The sequence below is a fragment of the Acartia tonsa genome, chromosome 2 (genome assembly GCF_053477335.1).
Source record: "Acartia tonsa isolate MP-2025a chromosome 2, ASM5347733v1, whole genome shotgun sequence".
Classification (NCBI taxonomy): Eukaryota; Metazoa; Arthropoda; class Copepoda; order Calanoida; family Acartiidae; genus Acartia; species Acartia tonsa.
The window spans coordinates 21,591,756-21,608,819 of record NC_137261.1 but is presented as its reverse complement, the minus strand read 5'-3'; the positions used below and the strand labels follow the sequence as shown (position 1 = coordinate 21,608,819).

The 17,064-nt window shown below is 30.1% G+C and overlaps 1 protein-coding gene across 1 annotated transcript in view; it reads left to right on the top strand.

Annotated features, from left to right (window-relative positions):
* The window catches only part of LOC145312745 (clusterin-associated protein 1-like), an 18,795-nt gene extending 2,512 nt beyond the window's left edge, over nucleotides 1-16,283 (top strand). The window contains exons 3-11 of the mRNA XM_080151993.1: nucleotides 4,878-4,994; nucleotides 7,383-7,535; nucleotides 10,279-10,536; nucleotides 10,830-10,937; nucleotides 11,714-11,822; nucleotides 13,754-13,822; nucleotides 13,984-14,094; nucleotides 14,490-14,569; nucleotides 16,017-16,283. Coding sequence (XP_080008119.1) covers nucleotides 4,878-4,994; nucleotides 7,383-7,535; nucleotides 10,279-10,536; nucleotides 10,830-10,937; nucleotides 11,714-11,822; nucleotides 13,754-13,822; nucleotides 13,984-14,094; nucleotides 14,490-14,569; nucleotides 16,017-16,112 — 1,101 coding nt within the window. The 3' untranslated portion in view covers nucleotides 16,113-16,283. The remainder of the gene's footprint in view (nucleotides 1-4,877; nucleotides 4,995-7,382; nucleotides 7,536-10,278; nucleotides 10,537-10,829; nucleotides 10,938-11,713; nucleotides 11,823-13,753; nucleotides 13,823-13,983; nucleotides 14,095-14,489; nucleotides 14,570-16,016) is intronic.
* The last annotated feature ends 781 nt before the right edge of the window (nucleotides 16,284-17,064 follow it).

The window sequence follows — 17,064 nt, the reverse complement described above, 5'->3', positions numbered from 1 at the left end:
TATATTTCAAGAAGGAAATGCGGGCAAAAAGTACAACCATTCATATTTTTTGAAGTAGCAAAGCCACCTTAGAATAACGGTTTATCCGTAAATATATGCTTTCAAATCAAAAGTAAATTATAAATAGAGAGAATACATATTATATCCTTTTAATGCTCGAAAGTATGGTATTTTATTTATAATCGTTTTTGTCCCTGAATGCATGTTTGTCTGTTTGTCACAGCTAGGGCGCACTTTTATGTTCTTAGTAAATTACATGAATATGTGTTGATTGGTTTATGACGATCAGAGTAGCTTATTTCTGTGGCCCTAGTTTAAAATTTCTCCATTATTAATATATGAATATACATATATGAATTTTGTCTATGACGCCGGCCTACGGGTGTCCTAGTGCCTTCAAGCTGGAGTAGGGTTCCCTTACACGAGTCTAAGTGCCCTCTTGCTTGGTATAGTAACATATACAAATGTATATTTATGGTACAACAGCGACTGCGCCCATAGCATCTCAGGTCTTTGTAAACTAAGGGATAGAGAGGGGCTAAAAACAGCTTTAGGACATCACTGAACGTATGTTAAATGTTACTTAAATTAGAGAACCCAATCGGTTTAATAGTTATTGAGATCATAGAATTCAAAAAAACATTATTTACTACATTATATGATAGATGGTTTTCTTTGGTTTTCTTCTATTTTCGTATATGTCCCTATATATTCGGCTTTTTCGTTTCGCTCCTTGTGAATACAATAGTCCATGTTTCTGTTTGAATACTAAGACATCTGTGCTGAAGATTTATATGATAAATGCCTGGCTGTCTCACTTACCTCTACCAACAAAATATTGCATATTTAATCCAGAATTTTAAGGAATTTACAAATGAAGAGCAGGCATCAAAATCTGCTATACAGCCACATTTTTAACGCCGTTTTCTCATTGGCATTGATGGACATACTACTTGAGACTGTCTTGTCTCTAATAGTAATAGTAGATTTGACATTATTTGAAATAAAAACGCTTCAGAAATTTGTTACATATCAATCAGCTAAACTGTTTGTTGTTTAATTGTGTAATTTTTTTTATAAAATGAAAATATTGCTATAACTTTAGCTACTTATTTTGTGTAGATGGCCACTCTCTGATATTCTGTATTGCAATATGCATGACGCAGTGTGAGTAAACCCTACATTTACAGAATAATACCTTCCAACTTTTTTTCCTTAAATAGAAAAAAAAAATACCTTTTCTACTTTTATTTAAATATTACATAATTGTACTTTTAGTTTAAACTAGGTACTGCGCACCTATCTTTTAGGGGCTCTGTATTCATAGAGTTAGGGAAGGACAGAACGACATCAATATAAAATATATTAGCCTAAAACCATCCTGACCGGGTCATGTGTGACGCTTCACTAAAATGGAAAGCTCAACAAATCGGAAGTTATTGAAATCTTAAGCTACAGACAAAACAACCTTACTAATTCATACAATAGGAAAATTTACAAAAAAAAATGTCTATCCGTCCTTCTAAAACTGCTACCGGGCTGATTGTATTTTGCTTGGGGATATAATAAAATAGCTATGGAAAGCATCTTTATCACTCAGAACTCAGGGCACTGGTTATTAAGACCTTAAAGGACAAACAAAAACAATACTAATTTGTATAATATAATTTTATTATGATTATAGACAACCAGAAAGTCTTTTCATCTAAAATAAAAAAAAAACATGATCAAGATAACAAATGAAATTAATACATAATTCAATTGTATAAAAACTTAAAATTCAGCTAAGCAGTGCAAAATTGTCCAATATATTTTATGCAAAAAATATTTATAGCAATCACAAATAAGGAAACAGACCAAGGCTACTGACTTTTAAACTATACAATTTATTTAAACTAAACAATTTATTTGGTGTTTTTAATTGTCTGTTTATTGACTTTAAATTAACTTAATAATCTTAAGATTGTCTACGTGTCAACCTTATCTACACCTAATAAAGTATTTCTACATTTGTGAATGCTCGTATGTTTGATATTGTAAAGAATTGCTATGGTTCGCTTTTCTGAATGTTGTCATCCTTGTTTTTCATAGTATTAAACTTTATTATTTAAATCGAAAATGATGTTAGCTGGTTTTCGCCAAGCAAATTTAGACATAATTGTCCATGTTTTAATGTTTATTCCTATCCTCAAATAAATATATATTACTGTTTTACTGCCAACAATAACTTTAGCAATCCAAAATTTTGTACAAACAACATATATTTATGAGTTTTGCGGATAACCTTCTCTCATTCAATCTCTCTCCATTATTTACTATGAAAGGCAATAGTTTTTTTAATACAGTTCCTGTTTGAAAAATTTTGGCTGTGGTATGTCCGATATATGATGTGCAGTGCAACCACAATAATGATACACAAAGCAACCCCTTTTGTAGAGTACAATTTGTGGTTGAAACGTTTAGACACTCAACTAAATAAAAAAACCAATCAAAAATCAATCAAAGTCCCCAAGGCTTATAAGCCATCGAATAAGATAACCTTATTATATTGCTTTTGGGACAAGTGTAATAAACAGCCAAAAATCCTCTCCTTCCCTGGGTAAAAGACAACTTGGCCGCTACTGTTGAAATGACCTCAAAGATTTATGCTTCCATTTTCTTTTTGTTTAGCTCAACAACTTTTGGGACTTTTATTAAATTATGATTTGTTGGTTCATTAAGTGTCATTAAGTTCATTAAGTGTCTAAAAGTTTCAACCACTAATTGAAATCTATAAAAGGGAAAATTTTATGTGTAATGATTTGAGATGTACATAAAAAATTATCAGCCATTGTCTTATCCCTTAGGTCATTGAGAACTAATCCATATTCATTTTCGAAATGATTTTTATGTGAACTTTGAACTTAACGTTTATCTATGTGTCTGATTATACATGTTAAAATTTCATAATTATTCTTAATTTAGGTATATTTTCTAACATTTTCTTTGAGAAGCATATTATGTAAAATGTTATGTTTTCATTATACGCAATTACATTTATTATGAATTATTTTCCGTAATTAAACCTATTTGGCTTCATTCTTAACTTTAATTTCGATATAAAGCGAGACCTGGGAATAATAAAACAGTCTTAATGCCTATTACATACATGTAATTATACATACATTTCATTTCATAAAATTATTTTTTAGATTTGTTCAATTAATATGGGCACCGTTTTTGTGTTGATTTCTAGCAATAAAGTTGTCTGCTTGATAATACAAACCTATACCTAAGATGGCATACGTTCACAAACAAAAAGTTTTTTTTCTTTAAAAACTATCCTTTGCATTTTTTTATTACATTCTAGTTGCGTAGCTGTCTATAGTGCCCTAACAAATTGGAGATAGATGTCACCGTGTTTGGCTAACGTGTTCTATTTACGTCATAGTATAGGAAAAGACAAATGGAAGGGGGTAAGAAAGTCCCTAGAAAAGAGATTGGGTATATTGTATTTAATGACGTCAATATAACAGGCACGTCAAAAGTGTGAAACATCTATAACTATTTTTCTAGGCGCAATTTTTATTGTTAAAATGGTTATACTCCTAAAACGATCTATATTTCTATCCTATAATATAAAAGTAATAAGGTCTTTGTCTGCTACTAAAGATTTCTATAACCACTCTGGACCGATTGAGTTCTTAGTTTTAGGGAAGATTCACATAGGTCCAGTAATTGTTTTAGGGTATTCAGCTATAGTATATAAAATCTTACTAAATTGCAGATATATTACAAACTGCTTTAAAAATGCAGAACACAAAGGTTAAATTGAAAAAAAAAAAAAACATAAATCAAATGTAAAATAATATATAACAGATATTACATAATTAAATTAAGGGGGTTTTAAAACAATTAACTTTTCAAATCCATGGTTGTTTTCATCCATGTTATGATATATTGTTCATTATAATAAGAAGTATAAAAAATGACTCTGACTTTATTTGGATACATCATATAAATCAAATTACTTTATGCAAACAATTATCTAATTGCTTCGCAGATTATTTTAGATAAAAATCAGGTAGGTCATATAAATGATCATATAAAAGATCTGCAATAAAATGAATCTTAATCATATAATTTTTTAAAATTTAGATTATTATCTAATTAATAAGAAAGTTATAACGTGGAATTTTTTTTAATACTAACTTAAATTGATGTATTACATTTTAGTAAATAAACTAAATGTTTTGCTACAGTTAAAACACCAATTGAATAAGTATCTTTGAATTGAATAATCTGATTTTTAGTTTAAAAAATTCTATATAAAATTATACAGGACACCTATTTAAAAGAAATTATAATAGTTATTTATCGCATCGTATCAAAAACAGCTTTCCGCGGATATTAAAATAAAAATTATAATGTTGTTGGTCCCGAGGGGCCAAAGGCCCGTGCTAACAAACTTTTTTAAATTTTTATGATTTTGTTTTGATATTCGTGAAATTTTGTCTGTAATACGAAACTATACCTTATTTCAGTATACCCTAGAACCGGTTATAATCCAGCGGTTATCAATCGGTTTCGAAGCAACACTGGAATAATTATTTCTCGCATCGTATTATAAACGGCTTTCCGTGGATATAGAATGTACAATTATAAGATTAAAACTAGTTTTTTTAGCCCCGTGGTGCCGAAGGCACCGTCTAACAAACTAGTTTTAATCTTATGATTGTACATTTTTATATTCGTAGAAAGCTGGATATAATACGATGCTAGACATGGTTTTTTCGTATGGATGAGAACCGGTTCCTATCCACCGGATTCGAATGAATACGAGAAATGTATATGTAAATGTTTAAGGAAATAACTTATTAATTACAATTACATTACAGGATAGAGTAATTCTGGTGAGATCAGTAGTACAGTTCATGGCTAACAAGGCTCATATCAAGTTGAATCCAAAGAAGTTGTATCAAGCAGATGGATATGCAGTCAAGGAATTAATAAAGGTAACTTTTGAGAATACATGAATAATATATTCAATATTAGTGTAGGTATTTAAATAAAAAAACAAATGTATTTATAATAAGGGTCGGTCCGTCCGTCCATCCGAAACGGTTAGCTCTTTTCCATTTGTCCTTTCGATTTCAAACTTTGCATGCTGATTCTTATAACAGTCAGGTACGATTTAGAATGCGTAGAAACTCCATAATCGTGATCGGAAAGTCCATACATCAAAATTTAAACTTGCTGATTTTGGCAAATCGCTTCCTAGGACAACAAAGTATAGTATTGTAATCGAGGCATATCTATAATCAAGCAAAAAATATAAATAAACCTATTTTTACTCAATTTGGCAGCAAGTTTTTATACAAAACTGTGTATTTCTTTCAAATAATATTTTTCTTATATAATAGTATTCAAGTGTTCATGTTCGTTTGTTAAAAACCCAAGATCCTACTTATTTTACAAAAATCAGTAAAATTATGAGATGAGACATTAGATGCTAAATTGAAGTACATCACCTATAATAATAAACAAAAATTTATCCTTTGTAAATCAATGTTATTAGTTCAAAAGTTTTGACAATATTTCTGAGTTCTAACATTATTAGCTGGTTATATGTATGTACATATATTGATAGGTTTCTTATGGACAAAAAGAAAATATATTTAGATAACATGAGAGAAAGAAAGAGAGATAGAAAGATGGCAGGAGAAATTAGAGTTAGAGAGAGGGGAAGAAATAGGCCGAAAAAGGAGAGATAGAGAATGAGAAAGAGAGAAGGGGGGAAGATATAATAAAAGAAGAGAGTAAAGGGAAGAAAGTGGGATGTAGCGACATAAATAAGTGCCGGGGAAATTAATGGATAGGAAAGGAGAGAACGAGAGAGATAGAGAGCTAAATAATGAGTGGAGAAAGATTGAGAGAGTTGAAGTGCGAGGGATATTATTGGGTAAATGTTAACGACTTAATGCATTATTCACACTGAGATTATGATAAACAAATATTAATCATTACCATCAACTTAAGAGGACACTAAACTTTTATTTTTTATACGTCTGAATGTTATTCCCAAAATGGTGGTCAGCAATGTGTACCATAGCATCTCTGTGTCAAGCTGTAGATAAAATATAAAAACTGCTTAAGATTAAATATAAATAATAAACAAAATGACACAATGTTAAACCAAAGATTATTTATTTTAAGTTATATTATCATATGTTTAATCTAAAATTAGATTATTAATATAAAAAAAACCACATAATAATTGAATAGAAAATATTCTCGCCCTAAATAGATATCAAGATTCTGTAAATAAAAATACATTTAAGTTAGCTACTAAATCTAAAAATTATAGTGTCCTATAAAAGCCATTATCTTACAATAAATAAACAAAGCTATTACCTCAGTATTATATCATAAAGGGAAAAATCAAAATATAAGAAGAAGACTAGAGCAAGATTATAATATCATAAATAAAAATTTAAGAAGCCGCCTTTCTTACACTAGTTATTGAAGTGGAACTCATTAAATGTAAGATATACAATAACTAAGCCCTTAAATAAAAGGACAAACGAACATTAACACTTGTACAGTGTCAGAACTGAATAAGCAAAATATAAATACATATGTCTAAACAAAATTGTAAGTAAATTTGTTAAAAACTTCTTAAATACAGGATACTATATAAGGTCATACTTATATTTTCATGACTTCAATATAGAGATGCTTCGCTTTTAAATTATACCTTGTGGTAATAGGAATTACTATTCAAAAAATAATATCATACTAATTATAACAAAAAAAAATGATGTCAAAAAAGTAAAATCAGCATGTTTTTAATGGACGTACGGACTTCTGGTAACGATTGTAGAGTTGCAAGCTTCCCAAATCGTACGTAATTGTTAGAGGAATCATCATTAAAATTTTAAAAATCAATAAGACAATTCTGAAATGTCTAAACTAAATTTCTTTAAAAGGTCTTACTGTCCTGTGTGTACAGACGGACCGACCCTAACTATAAAAAAGCTTGGCTTTATCAAAATAAATCTAAAGAATAGGACAAAATACAATAATGTTGTATGAAAACGTCTAATTTGCCAAGGCAACGAGATTTACAATGAAATGATGCCTTTATGTTGCCAAATTATCTCTCAATTTTGCATTTAGTTTCTATGTTAAATGTATGTTTTCTTACATTTTTACAACTTTGTTACATATGCATTTACAACCAAATATATCACATACAACAAATTAAGTATCTTGTTGGTATTAATATTAGCAGTTTAAATACAATCAAAAATTATAACAGAATCATTTCTGTAGTATACATCCTTTGTTTCTTTTTGAAACTTAAACATGTAATATTAAATATTATTTTTACTTTTGCTAAGGTGACTAGTGTACTGTACAATGCTATGAAGGGGAATGCCTTGACTTCTGGAGATGATGAGACAAATGATACAGACCTACCAACTTTTGACATTGGATCTAAATTGTCTCAACTTAAACAAACGAGAAAACTTGGATCAAAGATTACCATGAAGGTGTATTAATTATTTGTGTTAATACTAAAGGCAACGCCCCTAGCATCTATGGGCTGGGAAAAAAGCAAAAAACATCCAAAAATCTTAAATCTAAAAAACATAACCTTAACTAACCATAGGACCTACGTAAACCTGTAATAGAGAACCCATTCGGTACAGTAGTTATTAAGATCTTAAGCTTCAGACAAAAAACCCTTAATAAAAGGATACTTAGAATGTTACTAAAAGGCAAATTTAACTCTTGATAGCAATGCATAAACTGTAATTTAGCTCTAAAAATTGTATGGACCTCAGTGGCGTGCGAAGCACTTTGTCTAGGGGGGGGGCATTTTGAAGATTTTCTAAAATTTTGCCCCCCCTAAATCAAAGTGCCCCGGGGGGGCACTTTGCTTTAGGGGGGGGCATTTTGATTATATATACTAACTTTAAATAAGGGCGTTTTAAGGGGTGGGATTATTTGATTATGGGTTTTCTAGTCCTTATCCCTTCTTCCCCATCCCTATTTCCCGTTTATATCCCCTATCTCTTCCCCCCCCCATCTCTTCTCCCCCATCCCTTCTCCCCACCCTGCAATGACCGAAGGGAAGGGAGCTAGAAAGCATCTTCAAAAAAAAAATACAGAATATAATTTAACCTACCCCCCCCCCACCACAAAACATTTTTATGGGTGGAAGGGGATGTTATAAAATCTCAGCAGGAAGGTTGAATAACCTTATTTAAAAAAATTTTTTTGAGGGGGGAGGAGATAAAAACACTCATTTTGGAAATAATTTACCAAAAATTAACCTAATATGTAAAACTGATTTTAAATATTTCTTTATAATATGACAACAAGGATGACAACATCTTTAAGTAGCAAAGCACAAAAAATCATTAATAAGAATACAGACAAGTAGATTTAAAGAGCATCTGTTGAAATAAATATATATTTTAGGTAGAAAAAGTCACAAATCCTTTTTCCTGCATATTGTGTGATGACAGTTAAAGTAAATTACATACTGTATGCTCGAAACAGCGAGAAATTTAATTTTTTTAAATATTATAATCCACAAAAAAATTTATCATACCATAAAAACAAAAGATATAAAGAACTATGTAAAAAATAAAAAAATTACTTGTCCTTTCATCTACAGATATAAAAATCTTAGAAATATGAAAAACTTTGGGGTATAGTCTCTTTTGTGGCAATGCCTCTTAAGGGGCATTTCGATGTATTTTCATAGTAGCTTTTAATAGGTTATTCTAGGCTAAGTTAGGTCAGGTGATTTCCCTGCAGGGTTAGGCAATTGGCCCCGCAGGAGCTATAAATAGGGGAAAAGCTATATACTGTGAAAATGCAACGAAATGCACCTTAAGAGGCAATGTCACAAAAGGGACTCTACCCGAAATTTAAAAGATACAAAAATAGCCAAAAACGTCCTCAAAAGCAGTCCGACATCCATGAATTTTTAATAGTTAATTATACTCCATAATGATGGGAATGTTAACATTAAGTTTTAGCCTTCTATCTTTAATTGCAGTTGAAAAAATCACATTTCCCCCTTAGCATTACATACTGACAGCAATAGTGAATTATAGAGAAGCTAAAAAGTTATATCAACATATCCTACCCTCTTTAAATGGCACTTTAAAACTCTGTTAATTTTTCATTAAGTGGTGTTTCCAAGGATTTATAAGGGCGGTGCGTGAAGCGCACCTAAAAATATTTACTCCCCCTTTGAACTAAAATCAATTAAAGACAACAAGAGTGGCGTATTTTATCAAGTTAGTTTTTAATGAAAATTGTCATAAAAAAAACATGTCTTTTTGTAAGGGTATGTAAACAAAAAAATGATAAACTTATCCTGAAAATAATATGACATCATATATAGTTATTCATTCAGACAGACATACAGTGTTGAGAAAAAGGCTTAGATAAATATCAACGCTGTTTCTTTTTTATATAAAATAACTTTTTGATTAAATATTTGTTATTTTTTTTCTTCAAATATGCAGGGAAGGAGGGGTTTTTGGGCTATTTATTCCACTAATCCCAAATAATTCATATAAAATTTTCTTATTCGTTGGCTCAACAACTTTGGGGACTTTAATGGAATTTTGATTGGTTGGTTAATTAAGTCGAGTTTCCATACATTTCATCCACTAATTGTAATCTATATAAGGGGTAATTTTGTGTATCATCATTGGGGATGTACAAAATTTCTTTGGTAAAAAGTTTATATTATACCAAATAAAATACTTTCTATTACCTGGTTTGTTATGTTCAGTGAAAAAAGATTATAACCTAATTTGTACACTTATTAAAAAATTTGGTAAGGTTAAATAAATAGTAACTGTCTGTTTGGCGCGAAGCGCCAAAAATTTTTTTTTTGAGTATTTCTTGATCTTTTTTTTTGAAACTGGGATAGTTTTGCTTTTTGTAGGGTAGGGGGCAAAAAGGGGCATTTTTGTTGACCAGGGGGGGGCAAAATGGGGCATTTTTCAACATTTAGGGGGGGGCGGTGGCTAGGGGGGGGCAGGGGGGGCGTTTTGGTCGCTAGGGGGGGGGGGCGATTGCCCCAAATGCCCCCTTCGGTTCGCACGCCACTGTTGGTAATATAAAGAGTTATAAAAATAAATAAATTAGATGAACAATAAGGAAACTTTCCTGATTTACATTAATTCATTTAGTTTTGATAAAAGATAAAAATGTAATTTTTGTTTTTATGTTCAATGTTTTAAAAAAAAATTTTAAACTATATAGGGAGCTACTCTGTATGACCTTCTCGGCAAAGAAATAGATCTCAGGGAGAAAAGACAAGCCGTGCTTGCTAAAAATCTTGAAATACAAGATGTAGAGGTGGGACTGAGAAACTCTATCAAGATGGTTGATACAGAGATTAAGAAGGTTCAACATAATATTGAGAATGTCCAGTCAAATGAATCTGCTTTGGATGCTAAGATTGAGAAGAAAAAAGTTGAGCTTGATAGGAATCAGAAAAGATTATTAACACTTAAAAAGGTAATATATTAAATTAGATAATAAAATTATCCTTTTCAAAACATTATGTTTTAATGGATTTAAATAAATAACTAATAATAATTTTGAATTTCAAAAATTTATTTTTTCATTCTTTCAAATTTAAAGCATATTTTTTTTCTCACCATAAAATCAATTTCTACTTTAAATTGTTCATTATGATATTTTTATAAATATCTTTTAATGTTTTGAATTAGACTATTTTACAGCCCTTATAAATAAAAACTAAATTAGATTATATTGGTTAGTATGATTATACAGTTTTTACTATGCAGGTTCGACCAGCATTTATGGATGAATATGAAAAGCTTGAAGTTGAGTTGAAAAAGTGCTATGATGAGTATATGCTTAGATTCAGATCTTTAACTTATCTGGAACAACAGGTTATCCATAATACAAAGTAGAACGATGTCTGTCTGTCCGTCTGTCTGTCCGTCAGAAGCTTGAGATCGCGGTAAACGCTGAACCGAATGGGCTCTACTCTTCAGGGAATATACCTACTGGTCCTGTGGTAGTTTTAGGCTATTTTCTTGGGGGGTGGGACACCCCCAACCCCCAAAAAACAAAAAATCCTCTCACATTTTTTTTTTGTAGGAGATATCCTTGGTCCTTTTTTTGCAGGAGATTTCCTTGGTTCTTATTTTTTTTTACGAATTTCACCTTAACTCTTTTTTATCATCTTTTGGGGCAAAGCCCCTAATGGCTAGGGGCGAAGCCGCTAGTTAGTTTGATATAGCAGCAGTAGGAACCATTATTAAGATCTTTAGTTATGATCCAGTGATAAGTTAAGATATAAATTCACCAACTTCTTGACGACAAGCGGATGCATTACGATTTAAGCCCCGGGTATATCTTAGGGTAAAGGTCAAACACTAATTAGGTGGCCCTAATTTGCTATAAGTAGTTGACCTACAAAAAATAATTATGTTGAAAGCTCTTTATAGTGCATATGAAAAATGACATCATTAAATACAAATGACCAATAATAGGCCAATACACAGACTAAATTACAAACGACAGGCCAGAATATATTTTAGTTGACCAATGTTCGGCCAGTAAGACATCATTTTTATTGGCATTTTAAAAAGCTTCAACATGTTTCAAGTAAATAGCAAGAAAGTAACAATGTAACTAATTTTTTTAAATTTTGTATTCTCAGATTGATGAATTTGAGAGAGTGGAACAGGAGAGAATGGAGGAAAGACAGAATGCTACAAGGAAAATCATTGAAAGAATGAAACAAGATGAAAATACAAAGGCATCTGAGGGTAAGATTATTTTGTTCTGCTTAAAAAATATATTTTTGAGTATAACAGCATTACAGCCATTAACTAATCCGTATCCAATCTGAAAGACTGAATTACAATAATATAGTACAAAGAAAAAATTAATATTTTGCCTTATTCCCAATTCTGATTTTAATTTTATTCATTTTCATACTTTCTTATTTGCTAGTTGCCTCGCCCATAGCCTTTAGGGGAAGGGGGGGGGGGAGGTCGGGAAAATAGCCTGGAACCACCCCATACATTTACCTAGCCTCCATGAATAGTACAATTTATTCAGACCAGAAATTTTCGAGATCTTAAGCTTCAGATAAAAAAAACTTACTACTTTATATTGAAACATTTCACCTATATATATATATCAACTTGGAAACTGTATAATAATACTAATCTATGTGTCTATTTGTGTATAACTGACACTTTCACTATTTCCTTTTCTCTTGATACTTTATTGCATTGAATTTTAAATAAAGTTTTAAGATTGGACAAGAAGACGGGATAAGTATTTTAAAAAGTATAACACATAATAAAGTGATAAAGAATTAAGACAAAATAATATTAACATAGTACAAGCATCTAACAAATATAATTAATATTGAAATTTTAAACTTTGTTCAAGTGGGTTGTGAAATCTACAAAAATTTCAAGACAAGATAGGATAAGAAAGATACTTATATGTCTGGCATTGATAAGTTAGTTAATTACATAATGAAACTTAATTTGCTTTTTTTAAGTTGAGAATTATTAAATATAGGAATAATAAATAAATTTTCCAAAAAAGTGTACTTAGAAATGTTATTTTAGAATACTTCTGTGCACATGTCCTTGAGGAAGATTAGGTTCTGCTGACAATGACATTTGTACCTGAGTTATATATCTTTCTATGCAATATTGAAACGTGTGGAAGGGGAGTGTAGGGTAGAATCAACTTTTCCATAAAATACAATTCTAGGAAGGACTGCTTTCCTAAGCTTCATATTTATCTGCAACAACTATTTTTTTTACACAGACTTCTTACTTTGATCACTTTATACTATTTATGCTATACTATTTTATTAAGTACTAGCGGCTACGCCCCTAGAGGCCTCTAGGGGGACTTGAGGAGAGAGTTGAATTTAATAATTAAATTTCTTATTTTAGATATGAAAAGAAAAAGTAAAAAAAAAATTTTTGGGGGGGAGCGAAATTTTTTTGAGGGGGGGATGCCCCCCCCCCCTCATTTTTCATTTTAGTTAAAAAAATTCAAAAAAAAAAAATTTGGGGGGGGGTTTTCATTTTTTGGGGGGTTGGGGGTGTCCCACCCCCAAGAAAATAGTTATAAACCTTCCCGAGACCTATGAGAAGCTACCCTGTTAAGGAGAACCCAATCGGTTCAGCGGTTAGCGAGATCCTTCATTACAAACAAACAGACAAACAGACAAACACACAAACAGACAGACATCGTTCTACTTTGTATTATAGATATACATCCCATAACATCTTATAAATACATAATTTTTCCTTAAACTTTTTCTCAAATATTTTTACATAAATTGTACATGTAGTGAATATATAAATACACCATACTTTAGCATAATAAGATAATAAAGTGAGGTATTACATACATGGGGAAATGTATCATTAATTTTACTTTGGGCAACATTTACAATTATGTTGTTAATAATATTATTCTACAAGAAATTATATATGACAACATTATGTAAATAGACTTTGTAATAAAGTATTAAGAAGTTTAATGAAATCGGTATGGCTATTGTATTTTTTATGCCCTGTATAATCAATACTTTTCAATCAATTTACAAAAGACTTTTTACGTATAACCTTTGACTTATAAACTAAAATATAGTTCAACCATAAACTATTTAGTTAATTGGGTCTTAAAATACTAAGATTAAGAATTAAATCAAACTATTCAGATATGCTCTCAGATGGAGAAGATCTTGATGACACAGAAGATGAAGAGGATGAAGTTGTTGATACTAGAGGTAGAATCGTTTATATAATTCCACTTATATATCTTAGTAGATAGAAAAAGTTTTCAGCTTTTGGCCTTTGATTTTTTTATAATTATTGCAAGATCTTTTATTTTAATTGACATATTTGTTAATTGCATAAAGGCTTATAAACAAACCATATTATTTATTAGAAACAAGAGTACCATCAAAACCAGAACCAGAGCAAAGGAGACCAGGAAAATCTGCTAGGAACAGGCCAGCTGGTCCAAACTCCAACAGGAGGGTGTATGGTAGTATGACAGGTAAAATAATTCATGGTATTTAATTATCATCATATGATGCATTATAGAAAACAAGTCTGATTGCATAGCAAAGCAGTAAGACATACATTTATCGAGTGAGATATTATGGACAAAAGAAAAAGAAATATCATACAGTGTTTTTAATTTTAGATTTCAATAATATCCTAATGTTGGCCTACTAGCCCTCATAAATCCAGAAAATCACTTTTATTTTTACTTACTTGCATAACAATGAAATTGGAGACAATGTATCTTTTAGGATATCCCTATTAACAAAATTCATAACTTTACATAAAATTGGTGAAGAAGTGTATTAAATTGTTTATCATTTTATGGTTATTTTAATTTTATGTTTGTTTTTTTACTGTACTTTAATGGAATACTGAATGTTATAGGTGGAGAGGATGATGACAGTCTTGATTCAGACAGTGACATGTTACTTGATGAAGATAGTGCAGATAGTGAGGAGTTAGAGGTAGGTGTTCATAATAATAATCTGGACACAGTTAGTGACATGCTACTTGATGAAGATAGTGCAGATAGTGAAGAGTTAGAGGTAGGTGTGCATAATAATAATCTTGACACAGACAGTAACATGCTACTTGATGAAGATATTGCTGAGTAGTTAAAGATTGGCATTAATAATAATAATCTTGATGAGGGTATAGTATTAGAGGTGTTTTACTTTATTAGAAAACCTGAAAATCTGGTGTAAGATAAAAGTATTATGTATTCATTTAGACCTATAACCTCTGAGAGAAAATAAATTGTGTAAAAAAACAGTTTTAAACTTAAGTTATTACATTTTCTTGAAAAATAGTTTATTAAAATCTTAAACAATAGCATTCATTAGGCTTTAGAAATATGCCGTCATAATATTGGCTTGATTTTTGATTGATTGATTTAAACGCAGTCGACAGAAAAGGAAAACATAAACAAACATATATAAGTTGTCTTAATTTCTAGCTTTTCAAAACTCTCCTCTTTACTTATTTTTTTATCAATAGTTGTTTAAATCACAACATCCAAAAATATCTTTTCAATAATAATTCTTTGACATCCACTACAATATTTAATCATACTGTTGCCATACACTTGACAAGAAAACAGTGATGTCCATATAAATATGTATTAGTACTCTGTAGTAATTAGATGAAGTAGTCCCACTTGGCACCTTATACATACCTCATATCCGGACTAGAAACTTAATTTGCCAGAGGTTAGAGCTTGTAGTGATTACACAAACAAACAAAGCCGAGAAATTTGAAATATTTTTTGACATTAAACAATTTATTTTAGGAATAGTAATTTTTTTACAATCAAGATATTTTTTGCCAAAATGAAGAAAATATATTATATTACAGAAGGAATCTATATAAATAGCTTCACATAATTAAAAATCTTTATAAAAACTTTAATGAATACAGGTAGAATATCTAAATAAAAATGTTTTACCGACTAAATTTGTTAAAATACAATTTTTGTTGTTTTGTTGGAACTCAAATATTGGCAAAATAATGTAAATACTGTTATTACAGGAAAACAATCCATAATTTCTTTTCATTTATGTCTGATTGTTGATTCACATTAATCAAAATATAAATTATTGTTGCTAAGGGTTAATCAAGCTGAGAGGCAAAGATGCCTGTAAAAGATATTTTTTTATATAACTTCTTTGATGCATATGATCTTTAATCATGAGTTGTATATCGCCTGTATGATTTTTATAACCATTTAATATGTATTTATCCAGGGAGGGACGAGACATTGGATTGTAAACGTGTCCTCAAAGTTTTACATAAACACGCTTTTGCATGCATTAGCTTTAAAACTTTGGGGCATTTTATCAAATATATCCAATACAATCTCTGTAAAATCATATTTCTTTTTATATCTTTAAATTTCATAAATGTTTTGTTAAGGTGAATGAGATGGCAGCCGCAGAGTTGAAGAATCGTAAATCAGCTAAAGCCAAGCTGGTCACTCAAGCAGCTGAAAACAGCGATGGCGACTTTTGAATTTTAAAAAGATATATTCTGCCTTTTTAATTATAAAGCAGCTACAGTTTAAAATTTTTAGTTTAGAATTAAACATCATTCTTTTTTTTATATTTCAATTGAAAAAAAATATCTCATTATATTATTAAACGTATTATTAAACATTATAACCACAATAAATTTTGATATGAATGTTTTCTCTTTTATTACAACTTAAGTATCTTTTTTAATGCAGGGCTTTTCTTGTACTTTTAGCGAAGCTACTCTATAGTTCTCTATGACCATCCATTTGTCCGTAACGCTATGGGGGAAATGCGATTTACTCAGACGTCATTAAAGCTAACCTAACTACCGCTTATCAATGTACTTTTGTGAGAAAGTGCCAAGAAATGTAGCATAATTATCGAGGAAAAGAAATAATATGAAAATTAAATGTATTTTTTTCATGTGATATATGTTTACATCTATTTATGTATTCATGTGGAATAATTGTATAATACCTTATATGTATACAAATGTCAGTATAGAAAAAAGTATATCTTTTATTATACTTTTAGTGACATTTTTATTCCTAGATCGAAAAAGAGTGCATATTTTTTAAAGGGGTATTATCTAGATACTATTTTAAATTAACCAATAGAAAAAAGAGTGGAGGAACAAGACGACAATATTATTTGTTAGAAACTATACAGATTTTGATACAAGGGCATTCTTTTTCATTTTGTCCTTATAATGAGTTTCTATAAATATCAATATTAAGATAAAGCTATGCTTGTGTATATTTTATCGTTAAAAATTTCTTCCCTTGTATAATGTGAAGATTAAACATTTATAATAAATTATCTATGAATAGTTTGATTTCTTAAGTTAAAATTGTCAAAATATTTGATCGCTCGTATTATTAGTATATGAATCTCATTGAACAAAAAAATGTGTTTTCTGCTAGAATTTCCCTTTTCAGTTTGACGGAATA